Source organism: Uloborus diversus, chromosome 1 (genome assembly GCF_026930045.1).
Source record: "Uloborus diversus isolate 005 chromosome 1, Udiv.v.3.1, whole genome shotgun sequence".
Taxonomy (NCBI): Eukaryota; Metazoa; Arthropoda; class Arachnida; order Araneae; family Uloboridae; genus Uloborus; species Uloborus diversus.
This window is the reverse complement of record NC_072731.1, coordinates 10,309,260-10,330,289: the sequence shown is the minus strand read 5'-3', so window position 1 is coordinate 10,330,289 and position 21,030 is coordinate 10,309,260. Positions and strand designations below refer to the sequence as shown.

The 21,030-nt window shown below is 28.9% G+C and overlaps 1 protein-coding gene across 2 annotated transcripts in view; it reads left to right on the top strand.

Moving 5' to 3' along the window:
- The window catches only part of LOC129234420 (TRPL translocation defect protein 14-like), a 51,094-nt gene extending 32,150 nt beyond the window's left edge, over nucleotides 1–18,944 (top strand). For both annotated transcript variants that reach the window (XM_054868417.1, XM_054868418.1), the window contains 9 exons: nucleotides 456–584; nucleotides 3,669–3,763; nucleotides 5,105–5,209; nucleotides 5,287–5,364; nucleotides 9,906–10,001; nucleotides 10,306–10,402; nucleotides 12,683–12,774; nucleotides 15,031–15,146; nucleotides 18,039–18,944. In XM_054868417.1, the coding sequence (XP_054724392.1) occupies nucleotides 456–584; nucleotides 3,669–3,763; nucleotides 5,105–5,209; nucleotides 5,287–5,364; nucleotides 9,906–10,001; nucleotides 10,306–10,402; nucleotides 12,683–12,774; nucleotides 15,031–15,146; nucleotides 18,039–18,255 (1,025 nt within the window). In that variant the 3' untranslated portion in view covers nucleotides 18,256–18,944. The remainder of the gene's footprint in view (nucleotides 1–455; nucleotides 585–3,668; nucleotides 3,764–5,104; nucleotides 5,210–5,286; nucleotides 5,365–9,905; nucleotides 10,002–10,305; nucleotides 10,403–12,682; nucleotides 12,775–15,030; nucleotides 15,147–18,038) is intronic.
- Nucleotides 18,945–21,030: the final 2,086 nt, after the last annotated feature.

Genomic DNA, 21,030 nt, shown 5'->3' with positions numbered 1-21,030 from the left:
AATTAGGGCAAAGAATGTAAGCTGAATGCAGTCTCATATGACAATCCTCAAAACTTCTCCCATGCACTCAGAAACCAAGTTTGCTTATCCTCATTTGAATTTGTCCACTTTTATTTGGTTTATATCTACCACCAAAAACGAGAATAAAACTTTACGTTCTGTAAGTTCTCATGTAAAAATGCTTTCTGTAAAATTTATAAAGAATAAATTATGATTTCCGTCCCTGCGTTGAATGCCTACATGGACATTTGTCTATTTGAACATGTTTGGGAACTGTTAGAGCAGTTGTCATTGGAATAGGTAAATTACAGAATGCATAATACTTTTAGACACAAAAATATAACAATAGGCTTACAATTGATATCAGACATCCTGCATTCCTCCATATTTAGCTTTATTTTTTCATTTTATTAGATGATCAATGTTGTATTTACAGTTTTGAATTAATTTTTCAGCGGAAAAATTTCAAGAAAATTTGTTAAAGACTATGATGGCTATGGAAGAAACTTATTTTTCTCTTGCATCCACGTGTAATAGAAATTGTTTGGTTATATGTGACAGAGGGACAATGGATGCAGCTGCATGTGAGTTTAAAATGTCAATATTGATGATTTAAATTGTTTTTTTGAACAATATTTACACATTAAAGCATGCTAGTTTAGTTGTGTAATTGTAATATTTTGTTTGTAAAGAAGAGTAATTAAGAATTTGTTTATGACACAGGATGCTAATCTTTTCAGACAGATTTAATGGTTCTGATTGTGTATGAAAAAGTTAATTGAAACAGGCATGGCACATTACATACAGTCATTCAGTGTAATTTTTAGTTTATTCGACTTGGAAATAAAACTAGAAGTCACAGTGATGTATTCTTGCTGGGGAGGTCATAAAATAAGATTTCTACTCTTACTGATTTAAAATATGCTCTGTTATAAAAAATATGAAGTGGCTTAAAGCTGTAAAGTCATTTGGATTGGCTGAGAGATATCCTGAATGCTGTATTTTAGTTATGTGTCCGGATTTTTCAGGTTTAGCTAATGAATGTATGAAATCTTAGAGTCAGATTATATTGCACAAGTTAACTAAATGCAACAAGCAAATTTCTTAATTATTTTTTATTATATATATATATATATATATAAATATATATATATATAAATATATATATATATATATATACATATATATATATATATATAAATATATATATATATATATATATATATATATATATATATATATATATATATATATGGGTTATTCTTCAGAAAACATAACTTTTGAACGCAAATATTTTTCAATTTCGAAACCTTTTGTTTTCTTTTTTTCATTCTCGCATGAAAGTGTTACCTACTAGAAGTAACCATAAACAATGGCCTAGCTAAGTTCCAATTATTTTACACATAAATAAAAAACAATAAAAAAAATGCCTTGTTCACGGAAATAAAAAAAAATAAAAAAACTTTTAATGTTTAAAATTAGAGACTAATTTAATATCAAAGTAGTAATTTTATTAATTGTACAAACAATCGTCTATTTTAATGATTAGTGGGAATATATTGTTAAGCTCTCTTTATTAAAGTACGGCTTAATTAGTAGTTTAAAATTTATGTTAAAAATAGTATTTAGTAAATTTGAGGATATACTGTCAATTTATAATTTTGGTAGAATGCCTATTATTGTTGTATTTCCCCTCCATCATTTATTTTCACCTCAGAAATAATGACATTCATAAGGTCTGTCACGGAAGTGAGATTCACGGAGATGAGTATCTTTCCATCATTATAGGCCTAATAGATATTTTTCATGTAATTTTTTTTTCTTTGTTGCTACAATCTGCACATGTTAAGAATATGAAAACATGTTCACTTCTTTTCTTACATCAATTTACATCCCTGAAATTCAAGTTTACGGAAGTGTGAAGTTAGAATAACCACACTAGGTTTTTTAAGAAAAATCTATCTTCTTGTTTTTAGAAAAAAATCTCACAACTTCAACTATAGCTGAAAATAAACAAGGGGGCTGATTCCTTTGTATCATGGAAAATACAATATGTCATTACTGCCACGTGTTAATGAGGAATGGCATTTTGTGTTTAGATAACGGAGGTGAGAATTTATTGTGTCACTTGACTCCTTGTCCTTCTAAAACAAACTAAAACACAATATTAAAAAATTAAATATACTTAAACAATTAGTATTTGAGACACTTGTGACAGGAACAATAAATAAGTATATTCTTTTAATTAAAAAAGTTATTAATCAACATAAACAGTCACACAAGGTGTGTGACATACTACGGAGGTGAAAATTCACATGTTGTGAACCAAAAATATACTAAAATAAAAATTATTATTAAAAAATTGTTGACAGGTTTAAATAGATATATTTTTGATGAAATTAAAAATCATTGGTAAATGAATTGTTCCTTAATTTTTTTTCTGTAGAAGGCGTGTGACAAAAAAGTTACACTTTTTGAAGCATAATTTTTTTTTGCATTTTTGTCATCTGTTGTATGTTAGCTTTATTGTACAAGCTTGCTTATTTAGTTTCTGGAAAAAAAGTGCAAAAGAATTTCCTAATTTCAACATCCCCTTTGTTTAGAGTAAATCTAAAACACATTTTTTCAAACATTTCAATCTTATTTCTGCAGATACTAGTTTACTTGCCTGTGCACAAAGTTTGGAATAAACTTATAATTCTTTTCTGCTTTTAAGATGAAGTTAATTTCGTTGCTTTTAGGAAGGATTTGATTATAATGAACCCTCAGCAGATTGACTGAGAGTTCTACATTTGCTGAGATATTTCTGTAACAAATGTCTTAATTATACGATATTACTATAAGTAAAAAAGATAACATTTAGTAAAATATTACTATTCATTGTTATTGTACTTGATAATTAACCAACTATAGAAATGTATCATTTTATTCATCCATAATATGCATAGGAAAATGTTATTTTTGTTTGGAAACTTATATCTACGTTTTGTTGATTTTTCTGTCAACTATTGTAAACAAATCTACAACTTGTTTATCTAGTTTCTGTCACAAAAAATTTACTCAAAATACTGACAACTACCTAAAATTTTGCCAGATAGCAACTACAGTAAATTTGGAAGAGTAAAATTCTTAGAAAATTGAGAATAGGCTTTCTCTACTTTCCAATTTCAAAATAAATTTAATTTAATCCCCCTACAGAATTTTTTTTTCTTCTCTTCTCTAGCTTAGCTATGGTCAGGGTTAAGTTCACAATCCAAATTATCAGAGTAGTAGTAGTTATCAGAGTAATAGTTGAGGAATGTGGTTTGGACCTGGGTTTTCTGGTGAAAAAAGGGCGTTTGCCTACGGAAAATTATAAGGAATGTAACTGAGATAAATGTTATGAAAAGTTGAAAATTTTAGAAATATTTAGATGTAATGGTGTGAATAATTTCAAGAGGGCTCATGATCTTCACCGGGGGTTGATAAACTGAGTAGGACCAGCCTAGCTGGTCCCAGAACCTGTTGCACACCGTCACTTTTGTATTTGACGAGTCAAACTTCATTGAAACAAGCTTTTTTTATTTTAAGTTCTGTTGTTAAGTAATGTTTTTACACATTTTAATTTAGCCAAATGTATTGTTGAATCAAATGATAAACTTGGATATTTTTTTTTTTTTTTTTTTCAGTTGTTGCTAAAACTGTTTGGGAAAAAATGTTAGATGCTAACAATTGGAATGCTGTACAGTTGAGGGACAATCGCTACAATCAAGTTGTTCATTTGGTAAGTACAGTAAATCCCCTATAATGCGGACACTAACGGGACAAATTTTTTTTGTCCGTAATATAAGAGTGTCTGCAGGTTATTTGCCTTGGAATGGGAGAAATAAAAATTGTCCCCACAAGAGTGGTATCCGTTAGGAGGGGGGTTTTACTGTATATTAATATATGTTGAAGTATAATATCGCATGTATAGCTTTATGGTATGTCTGGAGACTTTAAAATTCAAATATTCTCTAGTTCTAGCAAATTTTTATGAAAGTGAAGAAACTACTGCAGTGAAACTGCATTTTAACGAATGCTCTTTTGATGAAGCACAAAATATGCACAACAAAAGTGCATATAGTTGTGAAACCTAAATTTTCTTATTTTTCAATTACATGATTTTGTCTTCAAAATTCTTAATCAATCCCTGTTTGATTTGAGTAGTAAACATTTATTATGCAAAAACAAAATATTGGAGAATACTATTTATATTGTTGGGAACCTCGAGCACCTTTTTATCAAAATACTTGTTTTGTTTCTTAATTTTTACTTTCTTTTGCATAGAAAAGAGAGTATTGTATTTATTAATGGATTTTGACCAATGTTCTAAAAGTGAGACTTAGATGTATTGTAATTAGTAACCTTTTTATTTATATTAAAAGGGGAGTCAGTACCCCCTATACCTTCAATGTTAATTTGCACAGGTTCATGTAACTTTTTCTGAAAATCTATTAAAGATACAATTATGAATTTTTTTCTGTACCTCAAGTAGATTCTTTTTTCTATACTGAAGTAAAATTTTACCGAAAGAAAGCTTAGCTTAAAAAAAAAAAAAAAATTATTGTGTCAGTCACTGTATTTTTTTCAAAAAATCCCATTTTGCGACACGAAATCAGCTTTATAAAAAAATATTCTTCAAATATGAGAAAAAATTAATTTCAGTATATGCAATTAGATGTATGGAGTAGGTGGTAAAAATTTCAAAGCCTAACACAACTTAGTTTCTGAGAAAAAGGAGCATTTAGTTTCAAAAATACCATTTCGAGATATTGCAATTTAAAGGGGAAAATCATACCTAATCAAAATAGGTTTACATTTTTTTAAAGCTTATTTTAACTTATGCCTAATATGAGCACGATCAAGTCTTATGTATCATTGAAAAGGTATTGAAATGGAGTTACAAAATATATGAAAATCAAAAAATCAAATTTTAAAAAGTATTGTAGGGTACTGACTCCCCTTAACTATTTATTATTTTTGTTCCATCATTCTACATCCGAGTAAAAACTTTCACCTCTATGTTGACTATTTTAATAAACTTTTGACACTTGTGATGACTTTTTATATGTTTCAAAAATAGATTACTGCTGCAAATGGAGCAGAAGATTTTTACAATATTGAAGACAATAATTGTAGGACGGAAGGGTTGGAATTGGCGAGAGAAAGAGATCTTCGAGCTGCAGAGGTAAGACATATTTTTAGTCTATATACTTTCATTTTTAATTAGCTTTATATACTTTCATACATAATACATTTCTACAGGCTTGGATTGGTCATCCTTACATTGATGTCATAGATAATTCAACTGATTTTGACACAAAGCTAAGAAGACTCATTGCAGTATGTATGAGTTATTTTCAAGATATTTTAAGTAATTTTTTGCATTTTCGTTAAAAACGTTAGCACATTCAATGAATGTAAAACTGTAACTGGTGGATCCTTATATCCTTTGTCGTAAAATCTTGCTTCTAAGAATTTCATTTTCTTAAATTGTAATGGTACAAACTGTTAAAATTGCAGCAAATTAATGTTTAGTGAAACTGCCATGCATTGCAGTAAAGGTTTTTTTACAGTCTGGCTATAATAAGTGTACTTCCGATGGGCTGATGCTTAAACGATTCTACTTGTTAAAATAGGGGGTGAGAAAAGCCAGCGTTAGTAGACCCCAATAACTCTCAATGGCATTGTGACTGTATAAAAAATTTCTCCTTTTACAACCTGAATCAAGGGTGAAAGTTTTTTGTCCAGAATATATTGGTATTAGGAGTAAACATTCTATTGAAACCGCACTAGCTAAACTATGATAGTTTGGTGTGTGGGGAACCAGCGCAACGAGCTTGAAACGCAAAGAGATCTGAATGTAACTGCTTGCAGTTCCTGACGATTTTGTGAAGCGATAGCGAGCAGGGGCGCAAACACTTAGTATAAAAATATTTTAACTAAACCTGATTCAGTATCAGGGTGGCGACAGATCAGGGAGATCAGGGAAAAGTCAGGGAATTTTATTAATCAGGGAAAAGTCAGGGAAATATCAGGAAATTTTGAAAAAATAACAAAAAATCAGGGAAACTTGTTTTTATGAAGAAAAAAAAATTTTTTTTGCTTTGCAAAATTAAGTACTCTTAATTCCCTACGTATTTTCCGCCAATTATCTGTTCAAAAAAAAAAAAAAAAAAATTTAAAATTAATGAGGTGCGATTATACACTGCCGCATATTGTGCATCTTTTTTCCTCAAGGTCAAAGTATTGCATCTTACTTATTAACCGCAGGATGAACTTCCTGAGATTGTATCTGTGTTTATAAGGTTATTTATTTTACCTAGCTTGAAATTTCCTTTTATGCTTTCAATGCTACGTAAAATAAACAATCATACAGGCAAAGAGGAAGCCTTCATTAATGCCTTAGCTCCTTTATCTTTATTCCATTGTCTCGAAGTAATTAGCGTACTGTAATCACGATTTTAAGAAGAAATCTTTGGTTTTTGAATTAATACTATAAAAGGTTAAAAGTTATTACTTCTTCGCGTTTTTAATTTATTGAACTTTCAATTTAAAAAAAAAATTGTTTTTTGCCGTTATACTATTTGTTGTCACCGCAAATTATAAAGGTTTTCTTTTCTTCAGAATTAAGTGATTCTTTTATTTTATAACCAAGTTGTATTCTTCTTTTATATATTTTAAAATTAACTTATTGCTCTTTTTTTTTCTTGCATTTCAAAGTTTGTTACAAAAGCAATCTAGATTTTTTTTTCGTTACATACTGAAATCATTTGAAATAGAGTTAACTTGTGTACTTAAGTAAATATCTTTATTTTTTTATTGTTAAAATGCTGTATTCATTCATTAAAACCTATGTTCATGATTAGAGAAAAGCTCCCTATGAATGGATGTCAAATGGTTTCATCTATTTTGCATAAATGTGTCAATTAGTTAGATAAGAATAACTACATTACCTCTATTCTTTCACTGTTACTCGTTATTCTTGCAACAATTATTATACTGTTTGAAAATTTAGTTCAAAATAATTTCAATTACTTTTTAGTTCTATCATAAATACACATATGTTTTTAAGAATGATTTTAATAGTTTCTTAAAATTCGTATGCTAAGTGGTTTCTGGAAGTAAAGTTTTTTTTTTTTTAATTTTCTATAATCTTCCCATGTAGAAAAATTAAATACACTGTTTTGAAGATTCCCCCCCCCCCCCCAAAAAAAAAACTTGATATGTTTTTTAAAACCATTTTATTAAAAAAGTAACATTTTTTAAAAATATATCTTTAGTTCAACAACTTTACACAACTTAAAACGTTTAAAATACTGCATTTTATACAAACATACAATGGATTTCAAGTAGAGCAAAGGAAGGAAACCATTATCATTGGTAACTTTAAATCAGGGAAATTTGGTGAACTTAATCAGGGAAATCAGAGAAAGGTCAGGGAACTTTTTTTCACAGTTCCTGTCGCCACTCTGAGTATACAATATTGATTAGTTCCTTTATTTGATGGGAATAATTTGTTTTATTTAGAGGAGAAATGTTCACACTGAAAAAATAATTTCGTATTTTTATAAGGCATAATTTTAAAAGGATGCGAGTCATTCCCATGAAAGTAGTACAAACCATGTCCGACTTTTTTGAACTTAGCATATTAATTTTAATAATTTTCACCTATTAATCAGATTTGAAAATTGATTGCCCATTAATTTGTGTAGAGTAAAATATTAATGGTTTGTGTAAAAGTAATTCGAAAGGAAAAAATCGTTTTAATCATAAAGAAAAATTAAAATTACAGAACAAGCATAAAATGAAATAATAATTCCAAAACTTAGTCGGTCAGCAAGTTCAAGAAGAAAAAGAAACGTTCAATGACTAACTAAGCACGGAAGCTATGTACGTCTTAGTTTTCTTTAAAATATTATCAGATTCAATGCAATTGTTTCATTTTCCAAGTGGCTGTAACATAGTGGACAGTGCAAAACAAAGAAAACGTTGGGACATGAATGTAAACATATTACTTTTTCTTTCTCAAGTTGTGCTGCTACTTCATTGTTATGTTAAGTTTATGATACAACTGATAATTTTATATTGTTGCTGCAGTTCAACACTATGTTTAATCACATTTCAGATTGTGCTGAAATGTTCCTAATGTTTAGATGCAACGACACGTAAGATTCCCCTTCTTGTTCTAATGCAAAATATTTTTTACATCCTTTCAACTACTTAGGGATAAACAATTGATACTTGATTACGAGCAATTAAAAGTCGATCTAAAAAATATGATGAATTTGTTGTGCTTATTAAAATGTAGGAAAAAAACTCAATTAGTCTCGGACATGATTTTTACAATTTTCGCAACATTGACCCATGCACTTATTTTTAAAAGAAATTATTGGATTTTGAGTGAAGTCACTTAATTCAATCATTGATCTACAAGGCTCACTGCTGCTCACTTTGCTTGCCAACGTCAGTACGCCATCCTCAGTGCTCGCTTCGCGAAACAGCTCCTGTACACTTGAGCTTTTGGAATTAACTATTCTATTAAGATTTTGTCAGCAATATTACTAATAATAATGAGTAGTTCTGAGCCAGGTTCTTCCAAGGGCCAGGACCCTATTTTCCGACTAGGTTAACGTTAAGGTCTTTCGTCTGCCTTGTTTTTGGCGCGACTACCAAATGTTGGGCAATACTTTTAAAATATCCTGGCAACACCAGCAAGGCCAAAACAACTACATGAATTTATTGACACCAATTTCGCTAGCGGCAGCGACTTCATCATTAGATTTTTGTACAACACATTCAAAGATAGAGTGATTCAAGTCAATGGACGACTTGACTTTTGTTTTCTCAAAAATTTTTAATATCAGCTGCGTGTGCGTGCTTCCTTTACCTTCTTTTTTCCATGCCTCCCTCGGGACGTCATTTGAAATGTTTTCCAAGGGGGGGGGGGGGATCAAAGGTTATATGGGTGATTCTACAAAAGCAGGAAAGTTTTGGTCCCACACTGATTTTTATTCTGTTTAATTTTCTTAAAAGCTTTTTTCTTGAAACTTCCATTCTTCTTGAGCACTAATTTCAATACAGTAAAAACTCGCTACAACGCTATCCGATAGAACGATAATCCCTCTACTACGATAATATTTCGTGGTCCCGGTGAACTCGCATAGGAATTAATGTTGTCCTTTCAATATTGCAATATTCTCTACAGCAATAAACCCCTTTAAAATAATATTTTTAAAAAATTTCACCCCCCCCCCCCCCTTTATTACGATAATTTGGTTTTCAAATAATGAAAAATATCTTATTTTATCAACTTTTGCCTTTTTTTTTCCGTTTTTCCGAACAAGAGAAGAATTACTGCTAATTGCGTACTTATTCCTTTTCACCACTGCAAGAATTATTAAAAATGTTACATACCCATTTTTGAACTTCAAGTTTTAGTAGGAACAGCAGATAAATCATATTAACAAAATGCTCAAGGAATCCAACAAAATGGTGGTCTTTTGGTCGCCAAGTTTTGTCACCAACTTGGCGACAATTTTGGTGATTTTTATTTTTTAAAATTTGGTTTTAATTTGGCCACTTTTTCTTGATATTTAGAGAGTAAACTATTGAATCACATTAAAATTGTCAATAATATTGAAATGACATTAAATTAGAGTATAAGGAAGTTATGTGATGCATACATCAGCTCGTTAATTTTGTATTCTTTTATTTCTATATCAACTAGCAATTTTTTCCTATCTTTTAAACTAACATATTACTCAAATATTCGAGAAAATGTTTTTTTCACCTTAATCATATTGTAGCACAAAGCTTATATGATAATTTTTCATTTAACATATTACTCACAATTTATAAATTGATTCGTTCATCCTTTCTAGAGTGTATGTCGAAGAATTGGTATTGATACCGGTGACCGATTGGCTACCAATAGCCACAAACTAAAATTCTTAGTTGGAAATTTGGCTGATGATAAGGTAACCGTGGCATTTTTTAATCATCTTACTCTTATATTAATATTATGTTAATTGCAAAATTTTCATGATTGTTTTCTGTAGGTCATTAAACATAACTATTCAGTATTGATGAATACATTGGACCTAGTATTGTTTAATTTTTTTTTAAAGTATATTTAATGAGCAGTTTTGATCTATTTTCTTCAATTTTTCTTCTTCAAATGTTTACATATTAGCATTAAATTATGAATGTCTTTGAAATGAAGTAGTTTTTAAAATAAAATTTTATTCTGATTGTTGTGAGTAAATTTGTAAATTTTCTTAGGAATTTCCACCATTTCAAGATTTTGAAGTTGTTCATGACTACCTTGTTACATCTCATCCCAAAGTTCAATCAAGATTGAGAAAGAGAGGACAAAATGGTAACCATAGTTTATGATAAAAACATCTATTCCTGACGCTTTTTTCAATACTAATTATTACTAAAAATGCTGGTAGCAGAGCAGTTTGACATATATCAAGTTGAAATTAAAAGTTTTTCAACTTTTGAAAACAATTCATCTTCATATATTTTTCTTAAAGTGTTATCAGACTAAAGACATAGTGAATTACATTTAGTTTTTAAAGTTATTTATAATGTATTTTACCAAAATCATAATAATATTTAATAATTTACTCCAAATTTAGGATTTAACTTTTTTTTTTTTTTTGAAGCTATAAAATGTCGCTTTTTATTTTTCTCTAATACGTTAAGCATTTGGATTCATTTGTCCTAATGAATGTTTTTGTGCATCCACGGTATACATTTTGCTTGTAAATCTATGAGAAAAGTAAGTATTATGTTGTGGAAAATAAGTATTACATTTCAATTAATGTTGCTAAGAGACGGTAAGGAAAAATGCAAGTTTGTTATGAGAATGAACTAAGTGTGGATATATTTGCATGGAAAAAAAATTATGCATTGCGTATAGAGCAAGAGCCCCTGAGGGCCAGAACTATGTCATAGTAGAAAGGCCCAAAATATTTCTGCTTGAGTACATACACCACAGCGGGCAAGCAAGGTTTGCTAACCTAATACTATTTTGAAACATATGTTTGAAACTACTAATTAAGCCATACGTTAATTAAAATGGCTTAATATTATGTTCCGACTAAACATTAAAATAGCTGATTGTTTGCAGAACTTACAAAATTACTACTTTGGTATGAAATCGGTCTAAATTTTTAATTATTAAGTTTTCTTTTCTTTTTTTTTATTTCCGTGAACAAGGCATTTTTTAATTTTTTTATTTATGAGTAAAGTAATTGGAACTTAGCTGGACCATTGTTTATAGTTACTTTTAGTAGGTAACACTTTCATGTAAGAATGAAAAAAAAAAGAAAACAAAAGGTTTCGAAATTGAAAAATATTTGTGTTCCAAAAGTTATGTTTTCTGGAGTGACCCATATACTTCCTTCTTTGTTTTTGGTTTTTTTGAAGAAATTTAAGCATAATACAAATCATTAAATTCGACAATCGAAAGCATTGACACTTCTAAAAAGTAAACTCAATTTTAAGTTTTAGCATCCTATTTTCATCAGTTATATGAGTTTAAATATAATTTTAGCAAAGTAACACAATAAAGCAGCACAAGCATAGAACACAAAGTACCTAGCCTAGTTACACATAGATTTTTAACATTTTACAAAAAGCAACGAAAAAAAAGACTGAAAAAATGCAGACCAACTGTACACACAAGTTAGTTAGGGTTAAACTTGTAGTTTTGACTCCTCATAAATAGGAGAATAATCATTGAGTTACAAGTTATGTTTAGAAAAATTAAAGAAGCGCACAAACTAAATAAGAAAGACTTAAAAACAAATCTTTTAAAACTTAAAACAAAGTAGCAATGGTGAAATGATGACTCCTATTCAAATCAAACAACCGATCAGCAACATATGAACTCATCAGTTATCTTTCATTACAAACTTCCGTTGAAAAATAAATTAACACTTGTGGAAATCAAGAAATGAATATATTCCCACAAAAAAAAAAGTCAACAAACTTGAATCTGCATCGTCACAAACGATCTTAAAAAATCAACAAAGTTTAGAAGAAGTTGGAGTTTTCTCAGTTCACGCAATTAGATTTAAAAAAAAAAAAAACAAATTGGAAAAAAAAAACACCTTTCTTGTATAAAATTTCAAAATAAAATAATATCTCCTTAGAGTTCAGAATACAAACAAATCCGGTCAGATCTAAAATTCAAATGTCTTGGAGTCGTCTTGAAAGCAGACATTTGTGGATATTTTTAATGCAATGTATGGGATATTGAACAATTATCCATAAGCTATACTAATATCCATATCTAAACCATGTAACTGCCTGGATCTCTAGAATACATGTAAAAATCCATATCCATGATTTGGATATATCTTGATATCCATAGGATGTCCAAATATCTCTATCCATGATTTAGATATTTTTCTACGTCCAAGAAATCTAAAAGACGTCTGTACAGGTAATAAACTTATTTGGATGTCTTAGAGATATTTGTGGATGTCTGGGACACAGTCTCATTCCACCCGCATGAATCTTTAAAAATATAGTTCTAAGTATTAAGAGTTCTTTATATCCATGGGAATGTCTTGTTAAATATCACATATATATAAATCCATATTTTAAGTGTTTTTAAGTGCTTTAATTTTTTTTTCTGTTTTAGGTAATTGGAGCTATATGCACACCCAAAGACGTTTTGATGTGAAAACTCAAGTAATTGAAGTTAAAAGACAGATAACTCAAAGAGATTATATTGTAAGAATTTATTAATCCTGTTAATTTTAGAGAAATGATTTTTTATATTTTGAAATACTGCCAGCCCCATTTAATCAGGTAATAGATAAATGAATACCTCGCTTATACGAATATTTCCCCATAGACGCAAAGTTAAGGATCCACGCTTTATCGAATAATTTCCCCCTGATAATCGAATACAGTCAACCCTCGTTTATCACGGTTAATTCGTTCCAGACTTTACCGCAATAAATGAATTCCTGCAAAGTAAGATTCTGTATATATTTTTCTAATTAGAGCGCAAAAAACTTACTTACGGCAATTTAAATAGGTTTTTAACCATAGTTAAAGCTCCCTAGACATAAAACAGCACCCTTAGCCACCATTACATTTGCACAAAATTACTTAATATATTGCACAAAATATGAGAAAATTAGATATGTTAGACGTAATAGATATCACATTGTTAATTATTGGGAAATAAACTACACAAACACTCACACGCAGTTCTTACACACTACTACTAGTCTATGAAAAAACCTCAACTTGTTTGATGATGAATCAATTGCCCGTTAGTGACCGTAGGAGCCCCCGTTCTTCCTCTACATTTACGTATACAACTTTAAAAGCTAGTACATTGTTGAACCCCATTTACAGATGTATTTATCTCCTAGTAATAATACAGTGACTTATACTTTCCAGTTAGTCTTAACGGTTAAAATGAGGTAGCCATATTGTTTCTTTTCTTTTATCTTTTCTATTACAAAAAAAAGATAGTGCAGTCAATAATTGAGTTAAATAACACCAAGAAATATACACATTTTAGATGATAATAAATTGATAAATATTTAATGTAAAACACAGCAGACAAGGGGAGGGGGGGAATCAGAAATATGTTCCCAAAAGACCTTGAGCAAGCAACCCACTGTTATGGAATTTTTCAAAAAATAATGTACTAAAAAAAGGTGCCAAAACAAAGCTTTCATAACTCAAGTTGTAAGTTACTTATTATAATTTTCATACGTACTTGTAATATATATGCTAATTATTAAACTATTTTGTTGTTAACTTAGCTTACTTCAAAAACTTTTTGCCAATAAAATTAATTCATTTATATAGCTATTGCTTTATTATTATGTTTTAAGACAAATGTTGTCATTTTGGAAAGATGAAGACACATTTCCCTGCTTAATCAAATACCTCGCTTTATCGAATAATATTTCTTGGAGCAGACAATATTCGATTAAGGTGGGCGAACACTATGTTTTAAACATTGATATTTTTAGTCTAAGAATTGTTTTGATTGATTTATAAGACTTTTGAATTGATCAAAAGCATACTATTCAGGATGGATCTTGAACATGTGGGTCAAATTTGTGTTCCTTAAAAACGTTACTCTAACATAGATAATTTTGAAATTGATAGCAAGAACATAACTATAAGTACACTACACTAGACACTCGCTTTTTATTTTTTACTGTTAAAGATAAAGCGTTTGCATGACCATGCTTTAGTCACCGCCACATTTGTTTAAACAACGATGCAGCGAACCAATTCTGTGTTGAGGGATGCTGTGAAAAATGTTTCGATATTTTTTAATAATTCTATCAAATTTTGTTACAAAGTATGTTTTTTTTTTGTCATACTGTATGGTAGGTCTGCTTATTTAAGGATGTGTTCGCTTATTATCCATTCTATCCGGACTTTCATTTATTCGCATCGTCTTTGGTCCCAGCTAGTCCGGATAAACAAGGTTTTCAGTATATTGAGCGCCTGAAAAAATATATATGGGTTTAAATATAAATTTTATTTTTGTAGTATCAATATAGGTATATTTGTTTTTTTTTTTTTTTTTTTAAATGTTCTTCTTAATGCTCCAGTAAGTTAGGATCTTTCTTTGCTAATTGTATTGAAATTTTCTGTGCTCAGCTGTTAATGATGCAGTTTTCAACTGAAGTAAAGGATATTAAGGTCGGCTGCAATTTTTAAGTCTTGTAGTCAAGAAATCACGTCGTGTCAGGACAACAGTAGGATATCTTACTGTTGTTTCTAGGCGTTACCGTAGCTCTAAGGTGACAGTATACTTATTTTATTTCATAATTTTTAATTCAAACCAAGCATATAGAAATACTTAGGATTTAAAAAACATTTTTTAAATTTTATCCAAAGCTTTGGTAATTTTAACACTCGTTTTGAATTGAGTTTCCATTTTATTCTATTTTTCCCTGATATTTTATTAATTTTATGAACTTTTTTTGTGTACTTTATTTCATTTAGAACATGCTTGCCCAGCGTGATGATAAACATTTCACTGTTTACAAAAAGAGAAGAAGTTTTCTGTTGAACAACGTTTATATGCAAATGGATATTTACAAACACCCTTGCCATCCAAGGTATTTTATGTTTTGAGAATTCCTTACTATGTTTTTCTCTAGAAAGTTGAGCAGGGTTGGTGAGGTTTTGGACACTACAGTAAAAACCCTGGTTTTTACTGTCCTGTCCAAAACCCTTGTGTCTAAAACTGTCTGAAAGTGTCCAAAACTATATTTTTAGACAATTTGTGAGAAAACATCAAAAACAGAATAAATTGTATCAAAGTAATGTTTAATATTGAACATTTATTCAATGTGAACATTCAACTTATTTATGCTGCTGATTAATCTAGTTGCATAGAAGTTGAATCCTTAAGTAAAATTTTAATTTGTATGTATGAGTTTAAAATTTTTTTTGGATAATAGTAACCAAATTTCTCTATGTTTATGCATGTTCACCAATGAAAGCAGGGTTTGCATGTTTTTCACCGTCCTGTCTGAAAGTGATCAAAACTATTTTTTGAGAAACTATACTTTTTGTGAGAAAATATCAAAAACTGGGAAAAATGCATCAAAATTATATATATTTTTTGACTATTTAATGCATTTATTCATTGTGAACATTCACAAATAAACATATATGTAACTTATTCATACAGCTGACTTTAATCTAGTTATGTAGAAATTAAATTCTTCATTAAAAATTTCAATTTACCCATGAGTTTTTTTTTCATAAACCAAATTTATGCATGTGTGCAAAAAAAAAACTGTTCAAAATTTTGTGCAATAATTGACTTAAATGCAATAAATTACAATTTTTTGTAGTTACAGAATATATTATGTTAAAAAATATTAACTAAAAAAAGAAAAGCACAAGTCTTGAATTATAAGTGTTTAATCATTAATTTCTTGTTCTCTAATCCATGGTTTAAAAAGTAATTTTTGTGAAAACATCATGTAAAATGTACTTGCACAATTGAAAAAACTCAGCTTTTTTTTTTTTTTTTGCTCCTAATTATTGCACATTTAATAACATTCCTGTAAGTTATAAATGGAACTGAAATTAGTTGTCTTGATAGTATTGTGAATATATATCATATTTATTCATTATGAATATTATGGTACAAATACAAATTGATTAGATTACACCCCTTTAGCTTTAGCATACTTTTAGACAGTTTAAGACAATTTTGGACAGTAAAAACCACCTGTCCTGTTCTAAACCAGTTTCAGACAATCCAAATTCCCAACCCTGCATAATATGGCCATGCCCATCATAACGAATTTATTTAAACAGTACTTTGCCAGTCATAATGTTTTCAGATTCTTGTAGCTTTACAAATTATTACAGATGCACAGAATTTCTGTTGCATGAGATAGATCTATTACATTCTGGAAAATGTGTTACTTTAAGGATGGTCATGTCTGATTTGTCCTTGATCTCTTTCATCCACCTGATGTTGAAAACGAATATCTGGTGCCTCTCAGCTTGAACCTTTAAAAATGAACAAATAGAAAGGAGAAAATTATTGATTAAATTTTTTTTTTAAATTTATCCTTAAACAACCCTTTTTTTTTTGTGATATGCTGAAATAGATGTTTTACAACTAAACACAGGGATTCCAAATTCAGTTTTTATCATAAAAAAAGCATTTTTCTATGTTTTATTGTTTCTGTTCCTATAGAGTATCAACTATACTGCCATGCTAAGCACAAAATCGTACCTACACTTTTTATCTTCTGGTATCTCATGGTTATTTAAATTTTACCTGTATACATTGTTATATGGTCATTTGTATATGGGAAGCATTTGAAAAATAAAATGCTGAAAAAGTGGAATCAATTAAATACATTAGGACTGTAAAGAGCAGTTTCTCATTTCAAACTTGGTTGCAGCTATGACTTTTGTGCTTAGCTTTGGCGATATAGATTTCACCTAATTGAAACTTAACTTGAAAATTCACAAAAGAAGTGTAGCTTACATGATGTTAAAGAAGAGTAGGTATGGTAGTGATTGGTGGGCTTTAAATAAGTAAATGATGTTAAAGAAAAGGGATTGAACTTAGTTATTTATTTTGTGGGGGATGAGAATTTAACTTCTGGTTGACTAAAAACTTATTGGAAGTATGAAGTTCCTTATAAATTAAAACATTGTCCTCAAAAAAGGGTTAAAGTCAAAATTAAGAAACTTTATTTTTCTTTAAATTTTGGCACATAGCATGTAATGGCATATCGACTTTTTCAATAAGTTTTGCTCACGATTGCAGGTCCTTACTATTTGAAATTAAATTTGCCTTGAATGAATAAATGACACATATAAAATTATCAATTATTAAAAGCTTGTGAAATATTCTTCTTGTGTATATTTTGAAGAGATCTTTTAAGAATGTTCTTTTTATTTATCTTTTTCTAATCTTTGTGTATAAGTGATTAAAGTAATGCATGTTGTCAAAAATCATTTTAATCTGGTACAAATTCTTTATTGTTATTTTGTTTGATTTAAATGTACAAGTTCCATTTTGTTTTTTAACCGGAAAGCTCCTTGTAAGAGTTAATCTGAGGTAAGAAATTAATTTTGCTGATGAAACTAATTGCTAATTTGAACCCCCCCCCCCCTCTCTTTATGTAATGGAAATTATATTACTTCTTACAACGGAAATTGTACATTTTAAATTGTTTTACTGCAACATTTTTACAAATTTTAAATTGAGCGATTTGTAATGTTACCATATGAAATAGTTAATATTTCTAAAATTTTTAGTCATACATTTCTTTTTCTGTACATTTTTCAATGATTAATTACTTTCCTTTAGCAGAATAGTGTTCTAATTTTGAGGTTTAACCTTCTTTCTGTTTTTTGTGCAGCTATTTTCTTTACTGTCTAAGGTTTTATTATGATTTTGTTTTCTATGAATAGCTTAAATTTTCTTGGTTTGCAGTTTAAATTTATAAGGTATTTTTTGTCAATTTCAGGTGTACCGGTTTAATTTTGTTGGAGACTTACACTACCCTCAAAGGTGATGAATTATTAGGCCGCTTGCCACCTTTTTTGAATGTCGTTAAGGAAGTAACTGGTGATCCTTCCTTTTCGATGTTCAACTTATCTTTGAAAAGTGACTGGACACCTAACAAATTGCAGAATGTTAACAATTGCGCAGATGGGGCCTATAAAACAATTATTGGTTGTTAAACTATTAGTACAATGTTTTGAGTTTTTTTTTCGTTGTGATGTTCATTTGTTAGTGTAGTAATTATTGTCAAGAGATAATCAATTATGTACCTTGTTATTATTTGATGCTAGAGCAAAATCAGCTTCTACATTTTGTTATTGTTGAAAAACTTTGCAAGTTTTCCATTATTTAAACTAGTATTACATTTGGAATATTTTTTATTAATGTTGTAGAATGCAAATGCATTTGTATTTTTTCTCCACGAATGACTTGGAAAACTTGCATTAGTTTTTGAAAAAGTTTAATTTAGAGTTAGCTCAAAGTAAAGTTAGAAATCTGTAGCAAAGCATGTTCTGTTTGGGACATTATTTTAAATTTAATCTAGTCGCCAAAGGTAGAATTTTTGGTGTACTTAGTTTTAAACGGAACTGAAACATTAATAGTATATAGTTAGCTTTTAGTCATTTACGTGACACAACTTTTTGTTTTATACCTTGTTAAAAATTTGTATGTTATGGGGAAAGGTATTTATATTAAATTTCATCTCCTAAAATGTGATAGCAATTTCTACAGTTTAATGGAAATTTAATGCTGGGAAATGTATAGCGCAATCTGTTAAATCAGCCAATTGTCTTTCTTTTATTTCTCTTATGTTCCTTTTATGTTTTTTATTACCTTTGTATTTTTAATGTATTAACTATTTTTTTCTTTTTTTAAGCCAATTTTTAAAGACATTTTCCAATTTAAGTATTATTGAGTGTTTCTTTTCTTTTTTTTTTTTTTTGCCATGCTTTATTTTGGGAAAAATATTTGTTCAAAACTCAATTATGTATTACTGGGCATTTTGTACATAATAACAGTTTAAGAGTAGTTGTTGATATGTCAAAATATTTGTTTTTATTGTTATTTGTTATGGGCAGTTTTCAGTTTACTTTTTTTAATCATATCATCAGAAGAAGCTATGTATTTTCTATGTTATGTATTTATTTTTTCTGTAATGTTTCAGTTCATCCTCTTTTATTTCCATGTACTTATGCATTTGTCCTGAAAAGCATTTGTTCAGATTTCTATTTTTAGGTTTTTACTTTTATGTTTTTACCTCAGAGTGCTTTTAATATGTACTTAAGAAACTTTTCCATGAGTGTATAAAGTACACGGTTTAGAAAAAGTGCTAATTGCATTTTTTCATTAAATTATTTTTTTTTCTTCACTTTACACAGAATCTCAATAGTTTTAACTTTAAATTTTTGTGATAGTACATAATTTATGTCTGTTAGTACTTTTCACAAATTGTTGATTTGTCTTCAGTATTAGTTTTAATTTTGAGAAGTACTCCTTCCTGTGTTTGGTGCACCACTGTATAAACAGTATTTGATTGTTGTATACTTCCTGTTTGTATGCTGTGGGACTAAAAGGTTTGGGTAATTCTACTCCCAAAAGGAATGATACATTATAGTATCAATTTGTCTTTGTACTGCCGCATATTTAACCAAAGTAAGAATATAAACTACTCTCTCTTAAAAAAAAAAGAATAAATAAAAATTATAATCAAGTTTTGAATACTATCCTCAGTTGATTATAATTATTTGCAATATCCACTTGAGAATCATGTAATAGTAGTTTGAACTTTCTGTATTTCAAAATGTATACATTTTAGTTTAAATGAATCTCATTTTTGTATCTGGACTGAAATTTGTGATTTTTTTTTTGCTAAATTTATTACTTACTAGTGTTATGAAATTTTGTTTTTATGTCTAAAAGTGAACATCTTAAGTAAAAACTGCCAGCCTGGAATGTATTGAATACGTTTTCTATTTTTTCCCCTCATTATTTACAATCTATAAAAAGTAGTATTTTGTGTATAAAATGTTCTTATTTAATTCTTTTTTCTTTCAACAATTTTACAGTTCTGTCTTTTGTATGGAATGAACCAAAGATTAGATACATTAGTGTACACATTTTGTGTTAATGCTGGAATAGTTACTGAATAACTTTTCCTGGTTTTAAGGAATTAAACTTGAAGGTCTGAATCGATGAAATTTTAACAATTTGAATACAATTGTGATTGTTATTTTGTTGTGTTTTAATTTTCAGTTAGTTGCAAACACTTTTATTTATGAGAACAGTAAACAAGTTGATCTTTCAGATGTTTTAAAATCAAACTTTTGAAAAATAAGGATTGCTGTTTCCGGTTGATGTTATAAATATTTTTATTTAAAAAAGCAGAAAATTTATTAAAGAGCATTAAAAACTTTTAAATGCAAACTCTTCAGAAATAAGTTAAACACACTGTTTACAAAGCATGCATCTGTTTTTAAATGTAATACTGATCTGTATGAAGTGATTATTGAATTATTTATTTGTGCAGACACAGTTATGCCAGAGTAAGAAATAATCATTCAATAAATTGTTGAAACAAAAAACAGATACGTTCATCTGTATTAAATAAGTATTTGTGTGAAAAATAAATGATAAATGGTTTTAAGTGTGACTTTTCCAGGTAAAATTCAAATTGGATTTATATAGTACGATTCAGTTAGAATTTCAACAGTTTATCTCCTCCACCAAAATATTGAAATTAGAAGGAAGGGAGATCTTACCCCTATTGAGCTAGCTGAATGTTTTCTAGTGATTTACAGTTAGTAAAATTTTGTAATGCAGAATGAAAATGAACAAAATAAATTCTGCTTTTAAGTAAATTTATATTGAGCAAAATGCCGGTGATCCTGTGAAATCATGATTTAAAACCTTGAAATATGCAGAGCTTTTATATTCTTTATTGTGAAAATGAATGT